At 36.4% G+C, this 12,349-nt stretch overlaps 3 protein-coding genes and 1 pseudogene across 3 annotated transcripts; 3 read left to right on the top strand and 1 right to left on the bottom strand.

Annotated features, from left to right (window-relative positions):
• Positions 1–1,187: 1,187 nt before the first annotated feature.
• On the top strand, positions 1,188–2,433 carry LOC120205412 (biotin carboxylase 1, chloroplastic-like). The gene is made up of 2 exons (XM_039205301.1): positions 1,188–1,530; positions 2,293–2,433. Exons 1-2 carry the CDS (start codon positions 1,256–1,258, stop codon positions 2,393–2,395), a joined length of 378 nt encoding a protein of 125 aa, XP_039061232.1. The 5' UTR covers positions 1,188–1,255; the 3' UTR covers positions 2,396–2,433.
• A 2,551-nt stretch (positions 2,434–4,984) lies between these two features.
• LOC120205411 (ycf20-like protein) lies at positions 4,985–6,903 on the top strand. Its single transcript, XM_039205300.1, has 3 exons — positions 4,985–5,128; positions 5,276–5,456; positions 5,787–6,903. The coding sequence occupies exons 2-3, from the start codon at positions 5,290–5,292 to the stop codon at positions 6,250–6,252; spliced, it is 633 nt and encodes a 210-aa protein (XP_039061231.1). The 5' UTR covers positions 4,985–5,128; positions 5,276–5,289; the 3' UTR covers positions 6,253–6,903.
• A 1,409-nt stretch (positions 6,904–8,312) lies between these two features.
• LOC120205417 lies at positions 8,313–9,581 on the bottom strand (annotated as a pseudogene).
• A 1,112-nt stretch (positions 9,582–10,693) lies between these two features.
• On the top strand, positions 10,694–12,149 carry LOC120205416 (UDP-glycosyltransferase 88F3-like). Its single transcript, XM_039205303.1, has one exon. The coding sequence runs from the start codon at positions 10,709–10,711 to the stop codon at positions 12,131–12,133; it is 1,425 nt and encodes a 474-aa protein (XP_039061234.1). The 5' UTR covers positions 10,694–10,708; the 3' UTR covers positions 12,134–12,149.
• Positions 12,150–12,349: the final 200 nt, after the last annotated feature.

The raw sequence follows: 12,349 nt of genomic DNA, 5'->3' as shown, positions 1-12,349 counted from the left end.
TAGGGGTTAATTTTTTAGTAATAATTTCACTAATTAATATTAAATCTAAACTTTAAAGGGCCTAATTAGTTTAATTAAAAAGTTTCATTTTCCATTTTCACGCCGTTTCATTTATTTTGTTCTCTCATTTTCATCGGGCGGTTTTCAGCGAAGCTCCGATCATCGTCTTGGCGTCATTCGTAATTTCGTATGGTGCACCGTCGTCGTTAATCAACAGCCGTTGGTCATTCGATCTGAACCCAAGTGAGTGGTGGCTGCTTTGGTGTCATATATGTAAATTTTGAGGACAGGAACTCTCAATGGATCAAGCATGTTAATTTATATAGGTTAATAGTTACGATTAATGGTTACGCTTTTGTTCGTGTTTTCGTTTATTAATAAACATAAATATTTTTGTTAACATTCCTTTATTTAGGTTAACAGATGAAAATAAACAAATGTTATATGAACAGTTTATCGAACATTCTATTCATTTACACTCCTAATATTTTTCCAATGCCCCGTCACATCTTTCCATTTTAAATTTTTATTGTATTTGGTTTTTTATATTTCCTAAAAAAATAAATGGGACAAACAACTCATTCAAACATTTCGAGTTTCGATGATCGAAGGCTTAGATCGATGATCTTCACGGTGAAAAAGGTTTCACTAGATAAGAGAAATTGCATATTTTGAAATCGAGTTTATCAGATGATAAACAACATAGATCCAATGAAGAAAGGTTCAAAAAATTAAGTTTAAATCTTAATTTTATAGTCCATCTCAAAAAAATTCAAACTAACTTTAATTATAATATATAAATATGTAGTTTATCCTAACTTTAATTATAATATATAAGTATATTTTAAATATGAGAGTAATGGAACCCAACCGCAGAGATAGAAACCGTAGGGAAATATCTGCAACTGCTAGAGTGGTCAAAGAGGGAGCTGGACTTTGTGCGCGATGCCCCCAACCATTTAGACGGTGCATTCAATCAAACATTTGCCTCATTTCCATCGACAACTTCTCCATATCACTTCAAGCTTGCCTCATTTAGACGGTGATGGAACTTATAAATTATATGCATTAGAGTTATTTGCTTGATTTCGGACATTTCTAGAATGCCTCTACAAGAGGGATAAACTTCTAACATATCCTTCATCAAAGTTATGAGTTGCTTTATTATGATGTATAGCTAATGTTACGGATTCTCCTATTGAAGGGCTTATTCTTGGGGAGAAGTAGAGGAATTAGGAGTTCCCAGTGTACCTTTATGGTAGGAAGCAGAATCAACTTTCCAAGGCAGAAAGCTCAGTCAACCCAAGTTAGATGTAGATCTAGCAAGCATGGAGGAGCTCTTGGTGCTACATGCCATGCTGAGAAAATTTTGGTCGCAAATAGAGTAGAAATCGCTGTTCGTGTAATCCGAACAGCTCATGAGATGGGAATACCATGTGTTGCTGTTTATTCAACAATTGATAAGGATGCACTTCATGTGAAGTTGGCTGATGAATCAGTTTGGATAGGCGACGCACCTAGCAGTCAATCGTAAATAGTCGTCTCTTGATCATCTATGGTTTCCTTATATGTTTCTATCATAATTGTCTTGATTTTTAAATCAAATTGCTCTGAAACTTGTGTTTTTACTTGCTACATAGTTAGATGCTCCTTGTTTAATCTTTATTTGTTGATTGAATTAGAGATCTGTAGTATGGAGAAAATGGGAATGAATCAATTTCCAAGATGAAAATACTGATTTAAATTATACCTATTAGATAAGTTTCAACCAGCTATAACACATGAAAAAGGTACCGATTTAAATTATATCTGTTAGATAAGTTTTAGGTAACTATAATACATGAAAAGTACTGAAAGTTGTATGAAGATTTAACGGAAAAAACTTGCATGTGACAATTCAATGTTTCAGAATGTTCTCATCATTTTAGGTTAGTTTTGATTCTGGTAAATTTTACAACCTTCTTTGCTTCTTTTAAGATTTGGAAGCTCAACTTCCTTTGGATTTAAATTGAATTTTGTTGTCTTGATTTGAAGAAACAAGTGTATAAATTCTCTTTAGGTTGTTTCCAGTGGCCGTACGCATATTATTGAGCATATATAAGCCATTTCTTTGTTTTGTTTTATTTGATGCACATGCCTTTTTGTTGTCTGCTTTTACAATCTTTATCTTTGTTTTGGCATTCTGTATCACAAGCGTACCAATGCCGTGCTTTTGTGCTCAGGGTCTGTGTATTTATTCAGTTTGAGTACTGATAACAGCATAATTTTTATGTTTGACTGCCTTTTGTTCAGGTATTTATTGATTCCAAATGTTCTATCTGCTGCAATTAGTCGTAACTGTACCATGCTTCATCCTGGATATGGTTTCCTTGCTGAGAATGCAGTTTTTGTATAAATGTGACGAGATCACAGGGTCAACTTTATTGTGCCTAATGTATGTACACAACTATCAGGTTATGTGAGAATAATTTGTTATTGGAAATCTAGGTTTTTGTCTTTCTAATTAATTGGAATGAGTAATTCATAATGGCATTTTCCTGCTTAAAAGTAATGAATGTGTAATGGTGGATAGCATGTTGATATATAGAGTTGTAACCTGTGGTTTCTTTTCAGGCTATTGAATTTAGTTTTCATAATCATATCGGATACCTTATGGTGCCATTAACCACCAGTTAATACGAGCTACCTCAATACAAAAGTGTTTTTAGATGTTTGAAATGGATACTGAGCGTAGAAAAGCAAAATTTTCTCTCGGCATATATTTTAATTACTTTATATGTGTGTGCAGTTCGTAGATACACTTATAAGAGGATGCATCTCTTTGTTTGTTGTTTGCCTATCCAGAATGTTCGCTTTTGGTGTTTTATCTAGAATCTGAATTATCTGCAGTATTTTGACTTCGTTTTCTGCAGTTATTTTAGTCTTTCGTGGTCGGAGTTGTTTGCTTTCAGTATTTAGTTTCAATTCATCGCTGCTAAATAAATTATCTGTTTGGCGAGCGGATTACTTGACAATTTGTGAGCTATGTCTGCTACTTCTTGTGGTCACTAGAAACTTTCTCACCAAGATTTGTTTACTGTAGTCAGATACCTTTTCTTTTAATTCTTTTTGCTTATAAGTCATGCATTCAGGATTCTCATCAGCATTATGAATGGGCAAGTGTATGATAAGTTTTTTTTTTTATAAAAAATAAGAGGTCTCATTAAAAAAAACCCTTAATAACCTTCAAACTACGAAAGTAGTTTAAAGAACATTGAAAGGAATAAATGAGTGCCTCAAAATTTATTTAAATAATACTAAGTACAATACAACAATGAGTCAGAACACACCTCAACCCAAAACTGACCAAACATACAAACCCACACTTAAACAACCAGCAACACCCAGAAACCCATGACGATTACAAAAAGAAAAGGGCGTAAAAGGAAGGAGCTTTAGAAATGCAATCTCATAGGAGGAAAAAAGAAGAAAATAAATGAGAGTTTGGCAACTTCAACAACCATGGTTTCTTCTTCGGTGAACTTAAGTTCACTCATAAGTTTAGCAACTTCATCGACCATGATAACACTGAGAAATTGGATATGATTTCCTGTCAAAAGTCGAATGAGTCTTTTGTGTAGTTAGACAATCCTCTCCAAAGAAATGAGCCTTGGTGGCCGTCAATAATTGTAAGAGTACACGTGGGCGGGGTCAAAGTGATTGGATCAAAAAATTAAACAAAGTGATTTTACCCGATTAAGCAATATGGAAAGTCCATATCTTGGATTCCATGCAGACCGTGCACGTAAAAATGGCCTCAAATTAAGAAGCCTTTTATAGTTGAGAGAGATAAGTTGTGTGTGCAATATTAAGCCAAGTGGCCCATCATGAAGGAGTAGAGTAATCGACCGTCCTCAAATCCATCCCCCATTAACGACAAAGGACTCAACATCAAAGCATTGCTCTCCGAGAATCGTAGGTTCATAAATAATCAATAAGTCATGATTATTCATAAATTTATTTAAAGTTTTAAAATTGTATTCACTAATATATCAAACAATAATCATATATAAATAGTCTTGTAATCAAACGGGAAGAAGATGAGAATAAATGGTTTAGAAAATGAAAATATTTAAAGATGATAATGAGTTCATATGTTTGACTTTGAAGGCATGAATGTGCAAATAATTAAGTATTTAGGATGATGTTTTATGGTAAAACCACGTTACACATCTACTAAAATACTTGCTAAAATTGTTATGCAAATCACAGCTATCCAAACTTTATCACGAAAGAGATTACTTCCCCTCTCTCTTTTTCATAATTCTAAACCGTATTTTCGGGGTAAGGGAGTAAGGTCACCTTACTCGTCATTAGTTGGATAACTCACTTGACTAGTATTGTACAACAACCTCTTAGTTTGGAACCCAAACCTACTAAACAGAAAAAGAACCAAAGTAATGTCGGCAACCTCTTAGTTTGAAACTCCAAACCTGATACTCGAGGCGACATACGTGGCAACCGCAAAAGAAAGGAGCCCAGCGGCCGCGAAATCCTAGCGCTAGACCTACACCCATTGACGAATCACGAATGACCGAAAATGGCCACCTGAGAAGATCTCACCATTTTCTCAGTTGATGGGACTCACTCGGATCGTTACATAAATGAAATAAATAGCAACAAAAGGAGATGAATGATTAAACCTCTCCAAACAGAGATGAATCACAAGAAACATGGAGGAAGAAAAGAATAAGCAGAGGGGTTGATACACAGGTCAAAATATTGAGATGATGGAGTAGAGACAGGTAGAGTGACCAACAAAATCCAATGTATAAAGTTTTGTGATTAAATTGAAAATAATTAATAATAAAGTGAGTAAAATAGGATAGAGAATAAAGTTTAGTGAGTAAATTTGTAATTTATCCAAGTTTTGAAAATATAGTATATCGAATAGTACACACTCCTTTCGTGTTAGTATCATTCACAAAAACTAGACCACCGCCGAGTTACTTTAGCCTATCAACTCCTCCCTCTTCTCGTTCTCACAATCTTCTTTCTCCTGGACTCTGCAAATTCTTGGCTGACCTACTGCGCTTCACTCAATGCAATTACAATCGCAAGCCGTTGCTTGCACGCTCTCTGTCTGTTGGTGCATCTTCATTTCTATTTCTATTTCTATTTTAAAAAGCTTCCCGTATCATTTAATCATCCCCTTTGCATTTTCATTTTAATGGATTCTGATTCTAACATCTGCTTGGCGCATGATGCTGTTGGTTGATGAATTGCAATTTTGCAGGTTCAGCCAAGGCTATGACGACGACCACCAGATTGTCTATGAATGCTAATTTTTCCATTTCTAAGCCTCCCAATTCAATTGATGCGGCTTTGAACCTTAGACTATGCTGTCTGAAAAATGTTTGCTCATTTGGTTGGAAACTCCATTCTCAATCCTGTTTCGTTCATGTCAATAGTTTCAGGTATGCAACTTTACCCATAGCTCCAGAAATATGCCCTTAAATTTGGGTCAAATAGGGTGGGGATATCTTTTTTCTTAGATGTTACAGGGGTTTAAATTGCGGTTGTGGTTGTGTTAATTGCATACATAGTGGGTGCTATTGTCGTCAATACTAGTATCACCGTCATGCAATAACGGTTTTGGACGGCACCAGTACTGCAATATAACTGTTGCTATTGGGACAGTGGACCGCAATTTAAATCCCTGGTTGTTATGTTCAAGAACTGAAATTAGTTTTATCGAGGATTCTACCCATAGTGTAATTGAACTTCGGGGTTTTTTTTTCCTGCAGTAGAATGGAATGGTCTATTAGAAGCAGTGTGGATGGCAGTGGGTTTGATCCTTCTTCCGGTAATGGCGGTAGGCCCAGATTAATTAGGGCCATCCAAGGTATTCAAACCAAACTAGGTGTGAGGATTCAGGAATTAAGGAAAAATCTCCCCATGAAGATACTGTTTTTCTTGGTAGGATTTTATTGTGCAACAGCATTTGCAACTGTTATTGGGCAGACAGGTGACTGGGATATTCTATCTGCTGCCTTGGCTGTCTTCATTGTGGAGGGGATAGGAGCCCTCATGTATAGGGCCTCTCTTCCTCTACTCAACAATGTTAAGAGTCTGATCACCATGTTTAACTACTGGAAAGCTGGGCTTTCTCTCGGTCTCTTCTTGGATTCATTTAAGTATGAACTGGATAAGCTTACTGGCTTTAGCATTCCCTCGAGTTTTGATCTTGATGTTTTTGCACTATTCGTGTAGCCTGCTGCTGTTAGCCTGTTACTGTATGCTGTTATCCTAATATATAGCGTGCATCCATCATAAGATATGTATTGACACAAGCGAGTCAAGACTTGAATGCATGGACGGGTTCGAAACGTCTGGTTGCCACTCAGGCCATTTGATCGACTATAAATGGTAGCATTAAGAAGAAAGCAATCCAGTTGTGAAGTTCTTCAGAGAAAATAGTTGCTCATTTCATTTGGAGAAATTCTTTGCCTTGTCACCATTGGTGCTTTTTGGTTCCCTAGGTTCATTCTTAGCTTGAAATAGAAGGTAGAATTTCGTGGTCATCCATGTACTAGAGGGACATTGTTATGATCATTTGGAGATGAGATAACTGAAAAGGTGTTTTCCACATTTCGGGTTCACCCAAATGACCGATTCACGAGGTACATTCTGAACTTTGGTTGACATTCGACTGTGGTTGTTTTGTCCTTTCGGAAGCACTTCCCATGGTTTCTAAATGAGAAAAGTTTCTCAGCTTGATTCAAGTATCAAAGGAAACCACTTATTTCTGGCCTGTATATTGTATACCTTTTAGTAGATGTCCATAAGTTAAGGGCATATAAGAATGTATAAGGCTTATGGGAGTAGCGTAGGATCATTTAACTCCAGTATTACACTTGTTTAGTAACACGCACATAAAAATTATCATTTATAGTGTTTATTACTCAAAATACCCTACATGCATTATAGTAATAAGCAAAGCATTAAGTTTATAAAATGCACGAAGCATTTTAGAGTAATAAGTGTACTACCTTAAGCTTAGCAACAAAAAAAAGCTCTTATGATTAGCTTTCACCAACATTCTTAATTCCTCTGGTACAAGAAGACTCTCCTCTTTCTTTTAATAATCAATAAGCTCGAAAATGAAAATTTCAAATTAACACAACTTTTAGGGAAGTAATAACACAAATTTAGTAACATACAAATGTCATAAATGTAGATTAGAATAACTTTATGAATTGAACCCTCTCAATATCTCGTATAGCTTCGCACAATCTTCAATGGAAGATGATGACCTTATTTTTAAGCTCTTGAGATTTTAAGAATAAATCTTACCTTTTCAATCTTACGTTGTAAGAGAAAAGGTGGTCGAAAATAAGCTTCAGGTCAACTATGTACCAACACTACATCAAGTAGCTGATGCTTAACTAAGCCACTGACATAGGCGTATTTTGTCATGTTTCGAGACAAACTAAGTGTTCCATCACCTAAAGATCTACTAGGAGCAAGAAGCGCTGGGAGAATGTTAGCTTAATGGTATGAGGACTGTTAGGTGGGAGTTGGGTGTTATTTGTGATATGTTAAGTTGGTAGTTACAAGTAAACTAGTAGTTATAGCTAGAGTTATAAACAAGTTTGTGTACATGACTTTGAAAATATGTTGTTTTCACTTGATTGATATGAACTTCATTAGATAGTTCTTTCTTATTTTTTTAGGCATAATGTAAACAAATACCCCTAACGTTTAACAATATATGCAATTGTGCCCCTATTGTTTTTTTGGAACATTTGATCCCCAAGTTTCATTTTGGGTCAAAAAAACACTCTCGTTAAATGAAAATCGTTAGTCAACTGAAGTTGACTCAGCAAGAACATGTGGAGGGAGATGGTGATGTGTCATGTATATATCATAGTGGACGATGACGTGGCAGATCCACATTGACTAAATGCTGACGTGACATATCCACGTCTGATGCCATGTCAATATTTTTTTAATTAATTAATAATAAATAAATATTTTTTTACTAAATTAATAACAATCAATTAGATGTTGTCACGTGGCATATAGATTTTTTATAAAATTAAAAAAAAGGAGGGATTAAACCTCCACAAAATTTTACAACCCATGAGATTTGAACATGGGTCTAAGAGTTAAAAGTTTTGATGCCTAACCGTCAAGTCACTTGGGTTGTTATTGAATGGCTAATAACATCATTTAAATTATATTATTGTCATCAAAACAACTACTAACACAAGTATTTTTTTTTATTTTAATTAATTTTAAATTTATAAACTTAAAAAAAATAAAATGATTTATTCTTTTAACACAAGGACTCCAAAAGCCACACCAACACTCACACCGACTATAGCACCAACTTTCTTCTTTGAACTTGAACGCGGAGTACTCGCATTTCCCGAGCCAGTAAGGCTGCCATCAGGATTGTTCAATTTCATGATTTCAAGCCCATTTAGTATGGTTGGCATAAGGGTAAACATCATGTAAATTCGATGGACCGCTGCTTACTCGAAGCTTATTCGTCATGGTTGAATCTGTAACATAATCCATATAATATGCAGCAGCCAAAACATTAACCGAGTAAGTACTGAGATCAAGGTCCCGAACAACCATTGAGGAGTCGATGAAAATATTGAAATACAGCTGATTAAAAGTAGTGCTGACAATATCACAAAAATTAAACCTAACAAGGTACTGAAATCCCTGATCCACGTCGAATTCCCATGTCACATCGAAGTTGCTATTAGGGTCGCCTAAGGAGTTCATCTTGGTGCAGGTACCATAAACAGAAGCTGGAGCAATCTCTGGTGTTGATCCACCATCAACATACTTAACAGATCTAATATTCGATACAGTTGAGGCAAGATTCTTTTCAATAAGAAAACTCTGTTCAGGGACCCATGTCCGAGAAAGTGTATCGTTGTCGAAGGAGGCCATCGGTCCTCCCATATTCACCCTAGCAACAGTCTCTAGTGCCTGCCACATCAAGCCTTGGAACCCCATTGACGATTTATCGGTACGTGCATTGTCCGGAATGAGCTGATCAGGGGCCGAAACAACTTCTAAAGCATTTATAAAAGCAAATGAATTCTCTGAAGGAGTGAATATGATGGTGAGGCTGTTGGTGGTTACATTAACAGAGAATTCTTTGACAAGAGGAACTCCAACACTGAGACTGCTGAGAAGGACATGGTTTTCAGTGGAAACATCGAACCTTGCCAAGCTCAAATCTTAACTAGCATAAACAAATGGATAGAAATAAAGGCGAATCCAATGTCTTCCTTGCTGTTAGAAAACGTATACTCAGATATACCGGTAAAGATCCTCGCTGTTCGATAGAGCCGTGAAACAGCTGAAGAGGTAATAGATTTTGAAGTGTTCCCGACAACACTTCGTGGTGCAGAAAAGAATTTAGAGGCCAAGTCATCAGCCATGAAAACTCGACCACTTACTGTGTTATTAGTAAGTGATCCGCAATCAATAAGGTAGTTGTCTGCAGGTTTAAACCCTATAGCAGAGCATGCCAAACACAAGACTGAAGAAACCCAGAAAAGCAATTCAAACATCTTACAACCATCTTTGCAAAATCCAAGGAACTAACAGGACGCTAAAGTTTGAATCTTTTCTGTGCTTAACAGGCACCAAAATCCTGGGTTCTTAGAGAAACAACTGGTAAATAGCAAACAATAATAGAAATAAAAAACCAACCAAGAGATCTTAATAAGGGAAGACAATATCCGGGAAAATAGCAAAGGAACTGAATCAAAGAAATGAAAGATGGAATCTTTGAAGTTCAGAGAAGATGAGAGGAGCCCCCTGACTCAAAAATGTAATCTTTTACGCAGCTATTTGGGAATTTAGCAGGGTTTCCATTGATACACGCCTAGTTTTTTTGTTTTCTTTTCCATTTTTGTTCATATGTTCTTAAATAAACAGGAAACAAATAGTCTAAAGGTGGTGAAAGACATATAAATAAGCAGCACAAATAATAATAACACACACAAAAAAGGAAATGTCTAAATGTAAATTTCTGGAATGGTAAACTGTTTAAAGTTTATAAATTTAAAAAAAAAATACTTGTGTTAGTAGTGGTTTTGATGGCTACAACATATTTTAAATAATATTATTAGGCATTCAATAATAATTAAGTGACTTGTCCGGGTGGTTAGGCATCCAGGCTTTCAATCTTTATACATAGGTTCAAATTCAATGAGTTGTAAAATTTTGTAGAGATTTAATCTCTCCTTTTTTAATTTAATAAAAAATTCATGTGTCAAGTAACAATATTTGATTGATTATTATTAATTTAATAAAAAATAATTATTTATTATTAATTAATTAAAAAAATTATTGACGTGACATCACACGTAAACATATCACATCAACATTTAATTTAAGTGAATTTGTCATGTTATCTACTATGATATAGACATAACATGCCAGTATCTTCCTCTACTTATTTTTGCTAAATCAAGTTTAGACATAGATTATTAGTTGATTAATAATTTTTATCCCGATGATAATTTTTGACCTAAAATAAAACTAAAATTATAGGAGTAAAATTGTTTTTTTATGCTTTGTTGTAATGCTGTACTTCATTCTTACTTTCTAAGTCATATTCATCTGGTTACGAGTTACAACAAGCTGAAATATTAGCTTTAGCAAAGAAAATAAACAAAGCAAAAAAGAAAAAATGCAAGAGACGATCGTCCTCTACCCATCGCCAGGGTTGGGCCATGTTTTGTCAATGGTGGAGCTCGGCAAACTCATTCTCAGCCGCTCAAACAACCGCTATTCCATCTCCATCCTACTCACTACTGGCTTTTGGGATACCCCTTCTATCTTCTCTCACATCGATTCCGTCTCCAAAGCTTTCCCCTCCATCTCCTTCTTACGCTTCCCTTCCATCTCCGTCGATCTATCCCAGAACTGCAGTGCCGTCGCCATTTGGTTCCAATTCATCCGCCTTCAGGCACCCAACGCACACCGTTCTCTCCAAGAAATCTCCAAAACTCGCAAAGTCTCCGCTTTTGTCATAGATCTTTTCTGCACTTCGACTTTATCAGTAGGAAAAGATCTCAAGATCCCTACTTTTTACTTCTTCACCTCCGGTGCTTCTACTCTTGCAGCCTTCCTTCAGATCCCTCAGTTTGATAACCAAACCAGTGGAAAAAGCTTCAAAGATCTCCCCGACACAATCTTCCATTTCCAGGGCGTGCCGCCGTTGAGAGCAGTACACATGCCTGAACCTTTACTTGATAGACAAGATCCGGCTTATCATGAGTTGATGTACTTCATTTCAAGTCTCCAACAATCCGATGGAATCATAGTTAACACTTTCGAAGATCTCGAACCCATTTCCGTCAAGGCTATTGCTGATGGTTTATGCCTTCCCGATGCTCCAACTCCGCCAACTTTCTACGTCGGACCGTTGATTGTAGCAGGTAAAGGTGAAGCCGAAAGCAACTACTGTTTATCATGGCTGGAGAAGCAGCCGAGTGGAAGCGTTGTGTTCTTGTGCTTCGGAAGCCGTGGAACGTTCTATCCATCCCAAGTTAAGGAAATAGCCAAAGGGTTGGAGATGAGTGGGCAAAGGTTCCTTTGGGTTGTAAACGATCCACCCAACAATGAGAAGAAAACAAAGCAAGCTGAAGATTGCCCCAATGTCGATTTGGATTATCTTTTACCAGAAGGGTTTATAGAGAGAACCAAAGATAGGGGTCTGGTTGTGAAGTCATTTGTGCCACAAGTAGCAGTGCTGAACAAGGATTCTGTCGGTGGCTTCGTGACTCACTGTGGGTGGAACTCGGTACTGGAAGCAGTGGTCGCGGGGGTGCCAATGATTGCATGGCCTTTATATGCAGAACAACACTTGAACCGGAACATATTGGTTGAGGACATGAAGATGGCTATTCCGGTGGAGCAAAGGGATGGGGATGGGTTTGTGATTGGGACTGAGTTGGAGAAGCGAGTGAGAGAGTTGATGGAAATGGAGAATGGCAAGGTGCTTAGAGAAAGGAGCATGAAGATGAAACAAAAGGCATTGGCTTCTTTGGGTCCAACAGGGTGTTCCATTAAAGCACTTACCAAGCTAGTTGAATTATGGAATCAAGGATGAGGCTCTGCTTAATTTTAGTGCTCTCAATGTTGTTGATCTTTCTGCCGATCTCAATTTGATAAATTCAGCAATTTAATTTTCTTATCATCCACTTGGATTCTATTTGATAAATTCAGCAATTTTATGATTTAAGGGATTCAAATAAAAAATCACATTTTAAGGAGCTAGAAATCAGTTAAACTCAAATCAAGGGAGCTTACATCAAGGGGACTAAAT

The sequence above is a fragment of the Hibiscus syriacus genome, unplaced genomic scaffold, assembly GCF_006381635.1.
Source record: "Hibiscus syriacus cultivar Baekdansim isolate YM2019G1 unplaced genomic scaffold, ASM638163v2 tig00012452_pilon, whole genome shotgun sequence".
Taxonomy (NCBI): domain Eukaryota; kingdom Viridiplantae; phylum Streptophyta; class Magnoliopsida; order Malvales; family Malvaceae; genus Hibiscus; species Hibiscus syriacus.
The sequence above is the reverse complement of the archived record's forward strand: the minus strand, read 5'-3'. Positions and strand labels throughout refer to the sequence as shown.